The sequence below is a fragment of the Moschus berezovskii genome, chromosome 25 (genome assembly GCF_049115385.1).
Source record: "Moschus berezovskii isolate FMDL1 chromosome 25, NW_MosBer_1.0, whole genome shotgun sequence".
NCBI classification, from domain to species: Eukaryota; Metazoa; Chordata; class Mammalia; order Artiodactyla; family Moschidae; genus Moschus; species Moschus berezovskii.
The window spans coordinates 31691486-31709985 of NC_142484.1; the positions used below are offsets into that span (position 1 = coordinate 31691486).

The 18500-nt window shown below is 48.1% G+C and overlaps 1 protein-coding gene across 1 annotated transcript in view; it reads right to left on the reverse strand.

Moving 5' to 3' along the window:
- TENM4 (teneurin transmembrane protein 4) overlaps nucleotides 1-18500 on the reverse strand; it is a 787800-nt gene that overhangs the window by 123282 nt on the left and 646018 nt on the right. Inside the window, exon 16 of the mRNA XM_055416091.2 lies at nucleotides 9039-9224. Within this exon, the coding sequence (XP_055272066.2) occupies nucleotides 9039-9224 (186 nt within the window). The remainder of the gene's footprint in view (nucleotides 1-9038; nucleotides 9225-18500) is intronic.

Below are 18500 nucleotides of genomic sequence, written 5' to 3' on the forward strand. Positions count from 1 at the left end.
AGCACCATTTCTGTCCATGTGCTGAACACTTAACATTCACTACTTTTCTCAATCCTCATGCCAAGCCTATGAGGCAAGTTCTGTTATCAAGCTCATTTTATAAGGACTCTGAAGGGAAGGGAGGGAGGGCGGTCATTGAATTCATTAAGTGTAGGAGTTTAGACTCAAACTCAGGCAGTCTGACCCCAGAGTATGTGTTCTTAAGCACTGAGTATATATTTGGTACTCGGTACTGTGTGAGGGCTTAAGGATAAAAAGATGAAGATGGCATGGTATTTCTCCCCTGGGAGCTTGAAGCCTTTCTGGAGCACACATATCTGATCATTCAGAGACTTTTTCTTAGAGCAGTGAGGCCTTTTTGCAAAATTAGGTACCATCAACTTAATGTAAATGGCAAGAATTATTTTGCCTATAGGAAACACTCTGCAAAGATAAAACTTAACTAAGTCAGGCCTTCTCTGAAGAGGGGAAAAAAAAAAAAAAAAATCCAAGCAAACAGACCATTTACTCCCTGAGGTCAGAGGTCTGTTTTCTCCTAATTTCCAGAGCCTGGCACAGTATCTACTGGGAATGGAGTTCTTAAGATTTCTTAGGTGGCTCCAGGGTCTCTGTTGCTTCCTGTCTCAGACCACCCACCCTGGTTCCCAGCAACTTAATTCTGATGGACCAGGGGCCACAGGGATGGGCAGGGTGACATGAGATGGGGCAGAAAGGGCGTATGGGAAGGGAAGGATAACAGCATGATGGCACTGTCACAAACAGATTGAGTGCTTGCGGGCAGGGAAGGACACTCCAGGTGTATCAATCATCTCGTTATCAAAACCCTGCCCCTGGGGCAGTGGATGCTGTGACAAAGTCCGGGGCGCGGCAGCCTCGGGGCGCCATGCTTAGAGGGTACATGTGTATTTCTAGATGCACATTTCTTCTGTTATGCCCATACACAAACACACACACAAAAACAACAGGAAAAGAGAGGAAGGAAAACCATACCTTTAACTACCCTATCCAGATAGTGCGCTTGGGAAATAAAAGACAGCACATTTAAGGCAGGATCCAGAAAGTGCAATACTGCCTGTCACACAACCATGCCAGGTGCTAAGGAGACAAAGGGGGCCGCACCCCACATTTGGGACCGACCTGCCAGGGAGAGGAAAATAAAACCAAAGACAGGACAACACGGGATAGAAGGAGGGAGAGCAAGCACATTCTCCAGGAAGGGCCGAAAGGAACGTCAACCCACTCTGGGATCCAGGCGTTTGGAAATGTGATCATATAAACAAGAGGACATGTGGATAAGGAAACTGGGAGGAGGAGGAGGAGGAGGATGGGAAGTTGCAAAAGTGGCCATGCTCCTGATCCGTCAGCTTCACGGGAAACTAGCACTTTGTCTGCCCAGAGCACCATCCACCTTCCCTTCGTTGTGGGACGAGAGTGAGGGAATCCTGCTGTCTGGGCAGAGGTGCCCGCAGAAGGTCGGGGTTCAGAGACAGGCAAGACGCGAGTCATCTCTGACATGTGCTAGGGGACTGGGTTGAGTCTTTTGTCAAATATATTGCTAGCCTATCTGATTGCCACTCTGGTATTTTCCATGGACACATGCACCCACATGAATGCAGAATGCTTGGTATTCTAAGTGAGATGTGTCTCTCCTTTGTGCCTCTTACACAGAATGTGAGGTGCAGGTCAGTGGAGGTCGCTGTGAAAGAAAAGAAACCCTGACCCCTTCTCAATTCTGATGAACTCAAAAAGGTATTTAGAATGATGTATGCTTTGTTTTCCAACACATACGCAATTGTTATGATCACCACTGGGGGGTTATATTCAAGCAGTGAATTATTTGGCAATCTGAGGTTTTGCTTATTTGTGAGTGTGTTAAATGTTAGTTGCTCAGCTGTGTCCGATTCTTTGCAACCCCATGGACTGTAGCCCACCAGGCTCCTCTGTCCATGGAATTTTCCAGGCAAGAATGCTGGAGTGAGTTCCGTGCCTTTCTCCAGGGGATCTTCCCTACCCAGGGTCTGAACCCGAGTCTCCTGCATTGCCGGCAGATTCTTTACTGTCTAAGCCACCAAGGAAGCCTATTGGTGAGGATGGGTGTCAAGCGTGGCTCTGAAATCAGCCTGCTGTACATATGTGTGGGTGCCTGGCTGCGCGTCTGGAGCAGGGCAGACCTCTTCATCCCCAGTACACATCGGTCACACCCTCTCACCTTCCCCTTAGGCTGTGGTCATAGCCTTTGGAGGGGCTTCCCTCACATCTCCCCCTTTACAGCTCCCTCACAAGTGCTCCCAAGAAACCTGGGGAGATGGCCACCTCCTGAAGGGCTGATGTTTTCAGCCATGCTGGCTCCCACACTTAGCTTGATTTCACATGTGAACCAAAAGTCCATAAGAGAGGGCTCAACTGCAGTGGGGAGGCCTTATCTGGAAGCCCTACAGTTCTCTAATGGTGAGAACATTCTTATTCTCTTTATAAAAAAAAAAAAAGCATAAATTTTATGTTTTCAGTCCTCTGGACAGGACAGATACTGTTGCTGTTCATCAATATATATTTGCCTCCAAAGGCTCCTGGATGAAAGGCTATGTTCTTAGTTCAGGTCTGCTTGTGGTCTGTGCTTCAAGATGAAATACGCTCCCAGAGGCTGCAGAGCCAAATGGAAAATTGGGAAGAGGAGTTTAAACAGGTCTGCGTGCTTCCCCCTTCATTCTCAAAGATCCTGAAGAGTCCATGAGCTGACAGGATGTGAGGAGGAAATGCTAAGGGGAGTGGTGTGTTATGCAGGACCGAACAAACAAAACTGTGGACGGACAGACGGTGAAAAACAGGATCAGCCCGCATGGAAAAACAAGCCCAGGAAGCACCTCTGGGGAAGGCGAACTCTTTCTTGATGCTTGGTGCTTTTGCAGCCTTCATCTTAGTCAAGCTTGTTCATCTAAGTTTGCAAAGTGATCCAAAATTGCTTAGAGGTCATCTCCCGGGATACTCCATCAGAGAGCCATAACATACGGGATTTCTTGGCTCAGCTGGTGTTGTTAGCTTTCCGATCTGCAGAGTTCTGTGAAGGGTCCTAATCATATATTCTGGTCATAACTCTGAACCCAGCTACAGACGAGATGGAGTGAGCCTAGACTTTTCTCATGGGGCTGGCAAGGATGACTCAGCTGGAGGAAACACCACTGTTGGGATCCAAATGGCTATACAGCTGTGCAGCATCCATGTGGAGGGAGCTCTCAGACCATGAAAAATGTTGCCTCCAAACTCAATGTTGATATTGTGGCTCTGGTGATGAGTAAAGATTACATCCACCATGCAGACTAATCTCCCCAAGTTCCGGGACTGACCTCAGAGAGCTCTTGCTCTCTCTTCTAACGTCATTTCATTTATAAGAACTATTTAGTAATAGAGTTCTCTATTAAGCATGTTTTTAGTACCTTAAACAAATGCTTACTAAATTCTTAGATACGGGCAGGAATGGCAGCCAGTGTAAGTGATAGAGGCAGACTCAGGTTGCAATCAACACTGTGGGTTTCATGAGACAAAAGTGGGCTCCACAAATCCTGAGATTCCTTCCCTACATAGAGACCTCAAGCCACACTGTGAATCCAAACGCTGACAACAGCCAGTCAACACCAAGTCCACGCAACACCAGGTCCAAGGGTTCTCTGGCTGCAGAACAGAGCTTTCTTGTCTCTACTGAAAATGAAAGTGGTAACTGGGTCTTTGAAGTCCAATGTCATTTATTTATAAAAGGCATGTGCAGAAGTCCACACTGTTGTTTCTCTCACTGTTTGAAAATCTTGGCGTGTATGCCCTTGAGAAGAGTTAATTAAAATTTCACTGTGATTTTAAAGCACTAACTGTAAGAAAATATTATGTCAAGTCCCTAGGCTTGCATTATGGATGGTGGATTCAGGGCTTCCCCAAATTCCTTCACCTTTTTCTTCCAGATTTTAGGATGAAGACGATGGGAGCAGAATCAATTTCCTCTTGGACAATGATTGTCTTCAACATTGCACACGATTCTCAAGCTTCTGCTGTATTCCTGTCACTACGCAAGAAACTGGAGACCATGGAAGCACACAGTTATTTATAAAACAAGTTCTGGGCCTTTGATAGGAGGCAAGTCTGTGAGGTTTTAGTTCTCTTTAGGATTTCTATGACCTGTGACATGAAAGCTTCTTTCCTTTGCTTGCTTGTACCAATGGAAGTTTCTAAACATTTCTCTTGAGATAATCCCAATGAGCTTCAGGGGCCCCTTATAAAAGGCTGTGAAGAACATGGCAAGAAGGTTTTTCACTCTTATCCTCCAGGAGCCTCAGCTGACTCTTACAGTTGTATCGTGGGTACGTGTTAGGTCAGATGAAACAAGGAACACTATGGTAGGTGATGATAACTGGGGTGGTCATAGTCATCTGAACTTTCAGACGGATGACAGATCATCCAAGAGATACTCTTATTAAGGTCTTGAATACGTTAATGCTCTTCTCTCTTTGGATAAAAGATCAGTGAGCAGTAAGTAGCACACGGCACCTGCCCTGAGAGGGACTCACAGAGCCCACTAATTGGTCTCCAGATTCCCACTCCTATCACGTGTGGGCTGAGAGCTCCCAGGACCATCAACTAATCAAGCTCCTCTTCTGACAATGTGGGGGCAGATCCCTGTCCATGTCCTCTGTCTCCTTGTCAGCATTTGTCCTGCGACTCCTGGGTCCTGATGTGAGAGCATGCCTTTGAGGAGGCAGAAGGCAGGAGAAGGGGACGACAGAGAATGAGATGGCTGGATGGCATCACCAACTCAATGGACATGAGTTTGAGTGAACTCTGGGAGTTGGTGATGGACAGGGAGGCCTGGCGTGCTGTGATTCATGGGGTCGCAAAGAGTTGGACACGACTGAGTGACTGAACGGTAAGCACAGGATTATCTCACAGATGCAGATATCTCATGAGTGCTTGTGAGTCCTCTCACTTGAGGACTGTCTGATAACACAAAAGAAGCTCAAGAGTGAGCATTCAAAAGTGGACAAGGGACTCCAGAAGAGTGTGTGGCCTTCCTTTATAACTCCTCTGCATCGTGAAGTCTGGCTTTGTTCACTCCAGTAATTGCATCATCACAGTATTATTTTGATCTTTACTCCCAGAGGAGGATTTGTTTAAGAATCAGGATTTATAGGACTGGACAGCTCTCCTGAAGCCTGGTAAATAACTCTGCATATCTGGCATTTTGAACAATCACAGCTTTGGGGTCAAGGTTGGAATTTTACAAATTTAATCAGAAGCTAGCATTTCCCACATGTGTTTTGGGACTTTACAGTCAAGGGAAATGAATAATCATCATAGAAGTGATCCAAAATGTTGATGTTTTCAAAGAAATACGAAAAATTAAACACCTTCTTAAATTTAGCTGTGATTTTCAGCTTTCTCTAATGAAATAGGAGGTCAAGCCCCAGACTTAAAAGACCCATAAAATTCTTGGAAAAGATGTCCAAAAATATGTTTTTGATGACTCTGTCTTGACCACATACTTGAGAAATGAATCCACATCGCATGCTACCTTAACTTCTGGACTAGGGAAACTGGGTTCCATTTACACTTGGGTGTATTAGGAACAAGTAAGTGAGAGTGAAAAGGAAAATACCCCTTTTTATTTATAGGAGCAGGTGACGATGGATGTGCAGGTCTGTGGGCAGTAGAGGAGGGGGCTGGAATGCCAGTGTCCCTGCAGGCCTCCCCCAGCCCCCTGCATCCTGTGAGCTGTGATTTGTAGATGGAGAAACTGAAGCCCCCAGTGACCATGTGGTCTGTCCATGGTGATTCTTCACCAAGACCTTTCTTGAAGATGCAAAGAGATGGATAATTCCTAACATAAAGAATTAAGATTCAAAATATTCTTGCTTTCTGACAAAAATATTGTCATTAAATAGGATGCCACTGCCAAATTTCCTTTCGTTCAGTTTTAGGAAAAAAAAAATCAAGTACTTTCCATAAAAGAAAAGGTAGACCCAAACCTCCAAAAAGAGATACTTAATTCCTGCTACGGGAAATGTCACTGGATTAAGAAAGTTCTTATGCTGGGGACTTGTCATAAGGAATTCAGACTTGTCTAAACTCTTTTATGCTGGTTATTAGGTAATCAAGTCATTCTTTCCTGTTTATGGAAGGCAGGAGTGTGTAAATAAACAGCTCTGCTCTCTTTGGCGCCCACTGCATGGAGGTGTCTGAATCAGCATTGTGGATCCTGGCCTTTTCTCTGGTATAAGACAAAATCACACTGCAACATAGGAACTACCTGCACTACAATCAACCCTCATATAATAAGGAAGCCTGATTACAAGAGGAAATTTAACATTTTGAATTTCTAACTTTTCACACCAGTAGTTTTTGCTTTTCCTAAATGATCCTCACAGGGAGTGTAGTTTTCTGGAAATATAAGAAAGTGCTTCCTTGTTGCCATTAAAGATTAAAGAGAGGCTTCTCCTCATTTCTGTTCTGAAAAGAAAAAAGAAGGCACCACCATTGTTTCCCTCCTTTGTATCTCCCATCCCCTTCCTTTCTATTGACAAGGTTACTGGAGGGTTCCTTTGGCACTAGGGTGTTGAGTTTCTGGCAGGAATGCAGCTGGCCACGGGCGAGACGCACAGAGGGCAAGTTGCCATGCGGGGAGACGAGACAGGGACAAAGGAAATGCTCACCACACAATGACAGGTAATAGAATTCCGAGCCAATGTCCTTTCATCTGAGCCACTATGACTAGCCCATTGCTTCTTCAATGTCCTGTGACATTTTCTGGTATTTATGACTGTCAACCTTCCTCTTGAATCCTGTGCACTTTTACCTTGATGTATTTCTTATCTGGAGGGGAAACAGCATCTGCAATCCCAAGGTGGAATTTGCTCTTACGGAGTGACAGCCGGGTGTGCAGGGGAGGTGGGAAGGCCTGCTTTGACTTCTTGGCATCCAAATAAAGGGATGCTCTTCAAGTTGGGCCGATGATCATCCACGAGATGCTAGACGGAGCACCGCCTGCCCCCAAGCCCTGCCATGAATCATCCATGACCGGACGAGGGGAGACGTTCCCTAAATCCCTTGTCATTTGACTCAGATGAGATACTTTAATCTTATAAAAGTCTGACATCCGTAAACCTTGTGCAACTTGGTGGGGTGAGCTGAGGACTCTGTAAGCAAGTGAGAGAAAACAGAAGGCGCTCTCTCTGGGCTCTGATTTTGGTTTTAATAAGCACGGGTCCCCTTCTGGGCTGGAAGGCTAAGAGGTCAGCCTGTCCTTAGTCATGCAGAAAAGCGAAGGTGAAGGGGAAGCAGAGTTTAAAGAAGCGGGTGGGCCTCCTGAGTGACTAGGGCCGCTTCTCTTTCTGGGGGTGTCCGGGGCTGTCATGAGATAGGATGACTCTGACAGAAAGCCACCCGGAGGTGCACAGGGCGGTAGCACGGCATGTTCTGCTATGGAAAAGCAGGCCGGGCTGCTGGCGGCGGTGGAAGCAGCTTTGCGCGCTGGTAAGAGCAGTGGCTGGCAAACTAACTGTGGGACTCTGAGCGCCACTGGAATAGGAGGGCCCAGCCTCTGGGAAGGACAAGAGCCAGAGGCCTCTGCAGAAAACCTGGGCTTTCACCGCGGCTCAGAAAACCAAGCCTCAAGTTCCTGTTCTGTTTCTTAACGGTTGAGTGACTGTAGGCCTCGGGTCCCTGCAAAGGAGGGCATAATACACGTGCCTTCACAGGGTGATAGCTGGGTGTATGAAATGATGCAGTCAAAGCCCTTAGCACAGAGCTGGCCATACTGTAAATATTCAAATATCAGAAGCCATTATTATTGATGTTATTAATATAAGGCATTCCAGAGCCATTTATAAACAGAGCGATGGGGTGGGGGTGGACATGATCAATAAAAACTAATTTCAGGCTATAAAACAGATGGAATGAAGCCTTAAAAAAAACATGAAATAAAAGGGAGCTCCATTTGTTCAAAATTCCTTCATCCCTTAAAATCTTTGGGGCCTGCCTCCCAGTTTCTGTGAGACTCAGGAGGGGACTTTCAGAGCTGGAAAGGCACCCAGAGTCCTGCCTCCTACAACCATGTGCTCACCATCTGATCACAGATCCTTTCTTTTTTTAAAAAAAGAAAAAAACATGGAAGGGGAAGAAGTTAAAACATACATACACAAACCAGTTGATTCAATAAAGACATTTTGGTGAGTGTTCATTCCAGGATAATAAACCAAGCAAACGTCTGGCTGTGTTTAAAATCAACAAAACCAGCAGGAAAGGCAGAAAGAAGGGAATGGAGTGATCAGCTTGTTTTGAAAGCTGCCAACAGTGCTGCTTCAGCAGGGGCTGGTGCTGAGGAGCCCCCTGGAGAGGGGAAAGGAGACAAAGGCAGACAGGACGGAAGCCGAGGACAGGAGTCGGGGGGGACCCCAGGCCTAATGGGCTGCAGATGTGGCCTGGGGCCTGTGGGAAACTTCCTCTAGGACTCCAGGCCTCTCTGGGAGTACAGGCCTAGGAGGCCGTGGTGGGGAGGGGTCAGTGCTGGAACCAAGACCTCCCAACCAGACCATAAATTTGATTTAATGGGCTACGTGTAATGAGCAGTAAGATGTGCCAGCCTGTGCTAAGCTCTTTTTGTGCATGCTTGCCCCCATTTCATAGGTGAGCAAACTGAGGCTCCGAGGGACACTTAGACCTTGTTCACAGTTGCTCAGTGGTAGAGTCATCTGCCTCACTCTTCAACCCCAGCTCCTTAACACAAAGCTGTCATCCATTTGGTCTGGGAAGGGCGAGCCCCAAGGTATGCTACCAGCTGGCTGAGACCCGGGAAATGCAGGCTGGAAGGGAAAAGGTTCCAAATCCCCCAACTGTGAATTCAAATCCAACTGCTGTCTAGGACAAGCCGACCATAATGTCGTCGGATGAAAGGACTTTCGGCCCAGCTCCCGCATGCGATGGGCGACCCCAGAGCGCCCGGCAGACGCAGGCAGCGTGCGGCCCCTCGGGAGGCCCGGCCCGGCCCAGCCCGGCCCTCGTACCGATGGTGCAGTGCTCGCCGTTCCAGCCCGGGCTGCACTCGCACTTGCCGGCGCGGCAGGTTCCGTGCTCCGCGCAGCGCGGGTGGCAGGCGCGCTGGTCGCAGGCCGCCCCCGTCCAGCCGTCCTCGCAGCGGCACGTGCCCCCCACGCAGACGCCGTGGCCCCCGCAGTCGGCAGCACAGATCTCTGTGGGGCGGGGGGAGAGAAAATAGGCACTGAGCGAGCTTTTCAGGGGAACAAAGGTCACACTTGGCTCCCCTCCGCCGGGCTCCACGAGCTGTCAGGGTTCCAGAGGCTCGGGGCTAATCCCTGTGGACAAGTACCCCCTGGAAGAATAGTTCTTCCGGCGGAGGCCTGTCCCCAGCCCCCTCCTCATCAAAACAGGATGGACTGCAGGCCTCTGCTTTCTTTGCTTTTCCCTGTGGCTAGCCTGTCCCCACTTTTGTGCTTGCCGCTTCCAAAAGGGACCAGCCTACGGAACAGATGTGATGGAAAGTCAGATTTAATTAAAAACCAGTTATGTGTGAAAACAAAGTGAGGATGAGTCCCTGATCGCCAAGTCAAGTGCTTGTGGGTTTGGCTGGGGTGTGTGAGGGGTCCTGGGCTTGCGTTTCACTCTAGCCTTGACTCTAATTGAGATGGGATGAAAGGGAAGTTGGCCCTCCAGCACCCTACGGGGGTAACTCTGGGTGGCTGTTCTGGGCTTTTGCTGGGTTTATGCTTTGTCTTCTTGTTCATGGCTTCACCCAAACTCCAAGCGCCATCGCAATGGCCTTTCCCATTCAAAGCAATACTGGTTTGGGGGTGGGGGCACTTCACAGCCAAAGTGGACTTGCCCAGCCCTTCACAAAGGCCTGACTGTGAGATGGTGCAACACACACACACAACCTGATTCACAAGTCCCTTGGGCTTGGGGGCCAGTGACATCTTCATGGTTATGCAGGCAGAGGCTGTGGAGGCTCTGAAAACAACTACTTTTTAGAAAACCGGTTGAACAATTGGGGCCCTTGATGCTCTTGGCCAGGGCTGTGATGGAGACCCTAATTTGATTCTGTGCCTTGTGGCCCAATGTTCTTCAAAAGAAAATCCCAACACCTTTAATTTCTTTCCAATTAGACTGACTGACACCTGTATCAAGTTGCATTTGCCTATTACCCCTTCCAAGCTGTACTTCTGATTTCAAAGTTACTAACAGTTTAAGTACTTTTGAAAAAGGAAAGAAAATAAAATTAGATCTCAGAGGCTCAGAACTTTCATCTTAATCTACAAGGCAATGGCTAAAATGTTCAAGTGAAAAGGAGAGTGAAAAAGCTGGCTTAAAATTCAACATTCAAAAATGAAGATCATGGCATCTGGTCCCATCACTTCATGGCAAATAGATGGGGAAACAATGGCAACAGTGAGAGACTTTAACTTCTTGGGCTCCAAAATCACTGCAGATGCTGACTGCAGCCATGAAACTAAAAGATGCCTGCTCTTTGGAAGAAAAGCTATGACCAACCTAGACAACATATTAAAAAGCACAGACATTACTGACAAAGGTCCGTCTAGTCAAAGCTATGGTTTTTGCAGTAGTCATGTATGCGTGTGAGAGGTGGACCATAAGGAAAGCTGAGCGCCGAAGAATTGCTGCTTTTGAACTGTGGTGTTGGGGAAGACTCTATAGAGAGTCCCTTGGACTGCAAGGAGATCCAACCAGTCCATGCTAATGAAAATCAGTCCTGAATATTCACTGGAAGGACTGATGCTGAAGCTGAAACTCCAGTACTTTGGCCACCTGATGTGAAGAGCTAACACACTGGAAAAGACACTGGTACTGGGAAAGATTGAAGGCAGGAGGAGAAGGGGACGACAGAGGATGAGATGGTTCGATGGCATCACTGACTCAATGGACATGAGTCTGAGCAAGCTCTGCGTGTTGGTGATGGACAGGGAGGCCTGGTGTGCTTCAGTCCATGGGGTCGCAGAGAGTTGGACACGACTGAGTGACTGAACTGAACTGAAAAATACTCAAGAGATAAAAAAAGAAAACAACAGTAAGAGTGTCTGTATATGAGGTGTTGCTACACCTGACATCTTGCCCAGCAAACTAGCTACACAGGAAGGGAGTGCCTCCAGTACCACACCAGGTTTCTCGGCTACCCAGAGGAGAGAGAGGCTGCTGGAAAATGTGAGGAAAGAGCCCTGACCTGGAGCCAGGGGATTTGGTCTCTACGCCAGGTTCAGGAGCAGAAGCTTTGTGACCCTGGTCAGGTTCCTTGACTTTGCTGGTGATGCTGCTTCTCAGCATTTCTACTGCCCATCAGAGCCAGTAGAAGTGGACAATGGAAAGTGGTGTGGCAAGATCACTAACTCAAGAAAGATTTCTCAGGACAGTGATGGATGTCACTGGATGTCCAAGGGACCGGGTTTGCAGGGTTCATGCCTGCTCAGCCACTGATCTACTGTGTGACCTTGGGGAGGTCACCTGCCCTCTCTGGGTGTCAACTTCTTCATCGACTGCAGGGGGAACCAGACGGCAACTGAGACTGTGGGGGTCTCCGCTGTGAACATCCTCCACGTTACACAGCATCATCCATCCCCAGGGCGGGGCCCCCTCCTCCTCTGAGAAGTCGCCCACGATGCACCCGGCAGTGTCTGTCTCGCTCTGTGCCTTTCCAGATGACACGGTAGACTGCTCTTCCATTTCTGTGTGTGTCGCTGTCAGATGCAGGACACCCTGCTGCTGCTGCTGCTGCTAAGTCACTTCAGTCGTGTCCGACTCTGACCCTGAGGCTGGATGAATTCTTCCGATCGCCTCTAGGCCTGATACCCAGCATGGCTCTTGGTACAGAAAGACCCTTAATTAAGGTCTGTTGGATAACAAATCCATGCGTGCCTGGGGTTACCGGTGCCAAAGAATTTAAAATATCTCAGGTACACCTTGCTCAGCCTGGCTGACAGTCAGTCCAGGTCTGTCTCTCTGCTGTGAAAACTCCCCGAGTGAGGGTGCGACTGTGGAGCAGTGTCAGGACAGCCAGCAGCCCTCCAGGAAGCGGGCTTTCTCAAGGTGTTCGTCAAGCTTCCTTCCCGTCTTGCTCCCACGGACAGTGTGTTGGGCTTCCCTCAAGATGAAGACCGACAGTCTCGGGTCCCTGGGTTTCCCCGTGTCTGGAGCCTGAAATTTCTATCCCTACGGCACAGTGCTGCAAGGACATCCACCCAGGTGCCTCCGGAGGCGGTCCTGCATTCAGGACTGGCAGAGACCACCACCTGAGAGCCTGAGGGAAGGTCAGTTGAGCCTTCATTTGGGCTTACTCAGTGCATTTTCCAGGTGGCAGTTTATGGTGTGAATGTAAACTGCAAACAACGCTTCTATTCACTGAGCTGTGGGCCTGGAGAGGCACAGGCTGTATGGGCCAAAGCCCTGGTGTTGGGGGCCGTGGGGCACTTGGAGTTCATAGTCTCTGTGTTGGGGGCCGTGGGGCACTTGGGGTTCAAAGTCTCGGTGTTGGGGGCCGTGGGGCACTTGGGGTTCACAGTCTCGGTGTTGGGGGCCGTGGGGCACTTGGAGGTCACGGGGTTGAGAGCAGAAGAGGCAGGTCTTCCCGAGCATTTGAGGGTCTCACTTCAGGTTCTCACTATTGAGTAGTTCATTCTTTTACTAATTAACCTGGAGGCAGTGGGCATGAAAGAGCTGAAGACTTGGGATCAGGTATGACTCCAAAGCTTGGTTCTGCCCGTTGCGGAACCTTAGACAGCCGATTCAACTGCTCTGAGCTTCACTTCCTTCCTCTGCAAAATGGGAATGGTGACAGCACCCACTCCAGAGGGGACAGAGCCCTGATGTACAGTTTATCTTGATTCCTTTATTCTTCCAGGCATAGTCCACGCCTGCCTGTGTGCCAGAAACTGTGCCTGGTGCTAGGAACACAGAGCTTGACAGGATACAGTCTCTGCCTCCAGGAGATTGCTGAGCAGACAAAGCACAAACTGATTGCTAAGATCATCTGAGGAATTTACAGCTGTTACTCACTTCGTTTGGCACCTTTCTGCTTATGTGCAATGAATAAAGAATCCTGGATCTTAGGATCAGACAGATTCAGGATCTGTCCTTGGCTTTGACCCTTACTAGCTGGGTGACCTTCAAGGTATCAGTTACTCGGTTCGCTAAATCTTGATTTCATTTCTGTAAAATGAGGATAAATAATTCCCACTTCACCAATCTTAGAGGGCTGGTGTTAGATCAAATGAGATAAGGTCAGGGGAAGTCACTTCTGGCTTAATACTGTAACACTTAAATCAGGTTTCACAGTTTACAAAGCCCTCTTCACGTACATTTCCTCAATGAACAATCACAGCAATGCTGTGTGCACAGCTGGCTATTCTCCTTCCAAGAGGCGAGGCTCCCGAGACCCAGGGAACATAAGGGGATTCAACAAGGTTGAGTGTTCCTCGGGTCCTCGCCTCATTCTGACAATCCTCGGCATGCCGCTGCAGGACAGACATCTCACAGATGTGGAGACTGAGACCCAAACTGGACAGGGGCGGGCTCTCCTCCCAGCGAACCTTCTGGTTCTTCCAGAAGATGTGCCCCCATTTCTGACTCTGTTGCTCGTCCTTCGCTACGTTCAGGCCAGACCCTGGCTGTGTGTGACATGCAATGAGATTCTCTATGCAGAGTTTCCCCATCGGTCAGACTCACTTTTCTCCTCTGGAGACCGCAGGGCTGTCCCTCCAAACAAAATGGTCAGTATCCACTTACCACCAGTTTCCACGAGACATGCTGCCCTGGCACGAAGCTGAGGTTGCCTGGTGGCTGGACAGTCCTTTTACAAGCTGGGCTGTGAGCTCTTGCACATTTTAATGGAAGGGGCCTGAACGGGTGACCTTGATGTTTATGGGGTGCTAACTGACGGCAACACAGTCTATCGGTGCTGAGGGTCTCCTCTGAAGATGGGCTGCCTGCCTGAGTGCAGGAGACCTGCTGCCTTGTGGAGGGAGTGGAAACCTGAGACACTACTTTCTCATTCAGCCTCACGAGGCAGGCCCATTGTTATGTTTTTATATTCCTCAATTATTATTATTTTTCCTCCTGGAAATAAAAGGAACTGCTTTGTTTTTCCTTTTCCCATTCTGCTTTGGCATTAAAGCAGATGTAACTTCCCAGAGTGGCTGGTGAAAACCAAGCAGAATGATGCGAAAGAGTGTGCTTTGAGCTCTCCGGCACCTTTTACACGATGTAAGCGGCACTTTGTGAGCTTCCGGTCAGAGCTCCTACATCTCAGGCTTCCTCAGTTGTAAACTGTGGATGACACCGGCTGCTGCAGAGGCGTGTTTGCTGCATTTCTTTGCTCCCAGCGGGCACTGGGGATCCGAGGGTGAGCATGACAGACAGCTCTTTCCTGACTCTAAGAAGTGACATCCTAGCGTGGCAGATGGATGTAACCTAATGAAGTTAAATGAGTTAAGATGAATGGAAGTGACGCTTCTAGCATGGAGCCTGGCACACAGTCAGGATATAAACTGCACACACACATTCATAGAAGAAAGGAAATGGGGTATGGTGGCAACGTGGTTCAGATGGGAATTCTGACTTATGTAACATATCTGACACAAGCAAGCATTTGATAAAGGCTAGGTGACAGTCCCACTCCAGAACTCTTGCCTGGAAAATCCCATGGACGGAGGAGCCTGGTAGGCTGCAGTCCATGGGGTCGCTAAGAGTCAGGCACGACTGAGAGACTTCACTTTCACTTTTCACTTTCATGCATTGGGGAAGGAAATGGCAACCCACTCCAGTGTTCTCGCCTGGAGAATCCCAGGGATGGCGGAGCCTGGTGGGCTGCCGTCTATGGGGTCGCACAGAGTCGGACACGACTGAAGCGACTTAGCAGCAGCAGCAGGTGACAGTCATGTGATTAACATCAGCACTTTCTGACTAAATGCTGGAAGACTGGGACCTGGATGGAATCCTTTGATGTACTACAGAGTACACAATCCACAGAGTAGACTTGGATTCAGACTTTGACTGCCCAGTCTCCTTGGGTTCCTGTGGAGTCCTTGGGAGAATTACTTAATCTCTCTGCATCATACTTCTCCCCCAAAATGGGGAGAGTAGTAATGGTCCCCTACATGGTGAGCGGTGATGACGGAAGGAAAGGGCAAATGTGTAACTGTTATGAAATGTGCTCTGTAAACTGTACCATGTATATTCCGTTATGCACACAACTGAGTGATGGGGACCTCAGGCATCCGTTTTTCCAGTAGTCACGTACAGACGTGAAAGCTGGACCATAAGGAAGGCTGAGTACTGAAAAACTGATGCTTTTGAATTGGGGTGCTGGAGAAGACCCTTGAGAGTCCCTTGGACAGCAAGGTGATCAAACCAGTCAATCCTAGAGGAAATCAGTCCTGACTATTCATTGGAAGGACTGATGCTGAAGCTGAAGCTCTAATACTTTGACCACCTGATGTGAAGAGCCGACTCATTGGAAAAGACTCTGATGCTGGGAAAGATTGAAGGCAGGAGGAGAAGAAGGTGGCAGAGGATGAGATGGTTAGATAGTGTCACTGATTCAATGGACATGAATCTGAGTAAACTTTGGGAGACAGTGAAGGACAAAGGAGCCTGGTGAGCTGCAGTCCACGGAGCTGCAAATAGTCAGATATGACTTAGCAACTGAACAACCACCACCAGACACCCCGTATCAGTGCAGCTCTGAGTCACCTGGAAGAGATGCACCTCCCTGAAGAGCAAGACAGTTTCTAGCAGTGGCCTCAAACTTTGGGTATGAAGTTACACAGCACAGCGCCACCAGCCAAGACAAAACAGGCTTCAAAACTATCTGGGTGTGTCACCTCGGCTTCCTTTTGAAATCAGGTAGAAATCCCTAACTGTTCTGAAGTTCTCCTTCCAAGTCTGTAAAGTTCTTGACTCAACTGTGCAGGGGCTTGGGCATGAACCAGGTCAGGCCCAAGAACACCTTAGATTTTCGGCTGAGAAAAACCACACCCAGAGCACTTCCCCTCCCCCCGCCCCGCCTCACTGGCGTCTCTGTCTATCTTCTTTTTAGACTGGAAGCCACCCTGCCGGCAGGCTCTAGTGTCTATTCAATTTTGGGTCTCTGGCAGCAGGCACGAGACCTGGCATAGCATGTGCTTTCAATAAATATTTGCTGAAAGAACAGATGAATTAAAAAAAAAAAGTTACTCATGGAACAGATGTTATATTAGTTGGCTCAACTCTATCTCAGTGCCATATTGTACCAAATTTACTTGGTTAAATATAGTCACACAGGGGTTCAGTCTCCTTTGTATTTAACTGTCTTAGAAACTTATCTTCTCCGACCTCCGATTGGAGCTCGCGACCTTAAAGCGTCTCAGTTCTTACAGGCTCATTCATCTTCTTCACACCAGTGCCCACACCCATCCCCTTTCTATGATGCAAAAGCAGGTGGACACATGATGAAGAGCTGAAGGGATTAGGGAAATATATACGGTTTGGCTGTTGGTTAACTGTGCTCCAAAGTGTATACACGAGGGAAAGGCTGCCCCAGGCTCTTCTCATTAAATGTTAATCCCCACATGGACCTGGACAAAGCCTGGGACCTATCACAGCTATGTTTTAATTTGTCTGGATTTACTTTACAATCCCCTTCATTAAAATAACTGGTAAGGGAAACTGTGTCTTTCCTCCAAAGGGAGAGACTTATAATTTTCCTATAAAATTTCTTCCACTTGGAAAGATGCTCAAAATTGACACAAGTGGGAGACAGAGGGGACCTCATGCAATGATCTGTGTGCCTTCTTCCTGAGCAAGGAACAGATGTAGGTGAAGCTGTCTTTAAATTCCAGGGATGTGAAAGCAAAGCTGTGACCTCCCAGGAAGACTGTAAAAAGTCTGTATTTGGCATTAAAAGGGATAATAGTGAGAACTATTCTATTCTGCTTAGGATCTGAGTGTCTTAGAGTGATCTTAAGAAATTTTAATAAGTGTTAAATAATTTTAAATGGCATCACTGACTCGATGAACATGAGTTTGAGCAAGCTCCGGGAGTTGGTGATGGACAGGGAGGCCTGGCGTGCTGCAGTCCACGGGGTCGCAAAGAGTTGGACACGACTGAGCGACTGAAATGAACTGAACTGAGCTGAATTTTAAATGGCTTCCACTAGGACTTTCTGTTGCATCACTAGCTCATCTGAGTTAGTGCACAGTTTGGGGAACTCGTCTCAAATCCTGGTCCTTGAAAATTCCTTAGGGAATTTCTCATGAAGTCCTTGGATACTTTTAAGTGTGTCCTTACAGCTTCCCTTGCAGCTCAGTCAGTAAAGGATCTGCCTGCAGTGCAGGAGACCAGGGTTCGATCCCTGGGTTGGGAAGATCCCCTGGAGAAGGAAATGGCTACCCACTCCAGTATCCTTGCCTGGAAAATCTCATAGACAGAGGAGCCTGGTGGGCTGCAGTCCACGGGGGCGCAAAGAGTCGGACACAACTGAGCGACTAACACACACACTAAACAGCATTTGGGACAAAAACTAAGGGCAAATTATAGACCCACTGTTGATGGCACACAAATAACATCTCACTAAATTCTCACAACATCCCTGCAGTTATATCTGTACTCCCTTATCATCACTGAGCAAACAGCTTGGAGAAATTAAGAGACTTGCTCAGAGGCACTTAGCTAGAATGAAAGGTGACTATGATTAACACAACTTTATTGGTCCGTAAGCAGTGGGATCTGGTTTAGGTAAAACCTCAGATGTAATGTGACATATGTCCTTATTAATTATGTATTATATCATCACCCCAGCTAGACTAGCAAATCTCTGAAATCAGAATCTGAGTCTCCTTTTTCACCCTGACTCAATGTTTATCGTGTTCAGTGCTTTTCCTTTTGTCTCTTTATCTGTCTTTTCAACCTCCATTCATCTATCTGCCTGTCCATCAGCCCATCCATCTGTCCATGTACACATCATCCAATCAGCTATTCAGTCAACAGGCCATCTGACTGCCCATCCATCCATCAATCTTCCGTCCATCCACCCATCCATCTCCCTGCCCATCCATCTATCGTGTGACTTGAGCAAGTCACTCCAGCTTTCCATGCCTCAGCTTTCTCATCTGCAAAATAGAGACACCAACCTCTCAGGCTCATGTGGGGTTGAAACGAACATCATGTAATGTGCCTAATGTCATAGACACCTTCCAGGGACGGGGGAGCCTGGTGGGCTGCCGTCTGTGGGGTCGCACAGAATCGGACACGACTGAAGCGACTTAGCAGCAGCAGCAGTAGTGTGAGTTGCTCAGTCGTGTCCGACTTTGCAGCCCCACGGACTGTAGTCTGCCAGGCTCCTCTGTCCATGGGATTCTCCAGGCAAGAATACTTGAGAGGACGGCCATTCCCTCCTCCAGAGGATCTTCCTGACCCAGGGATCGAACCCAGGTCTCCTGCGTTGCAGGCAGATTCTTCACTGTCT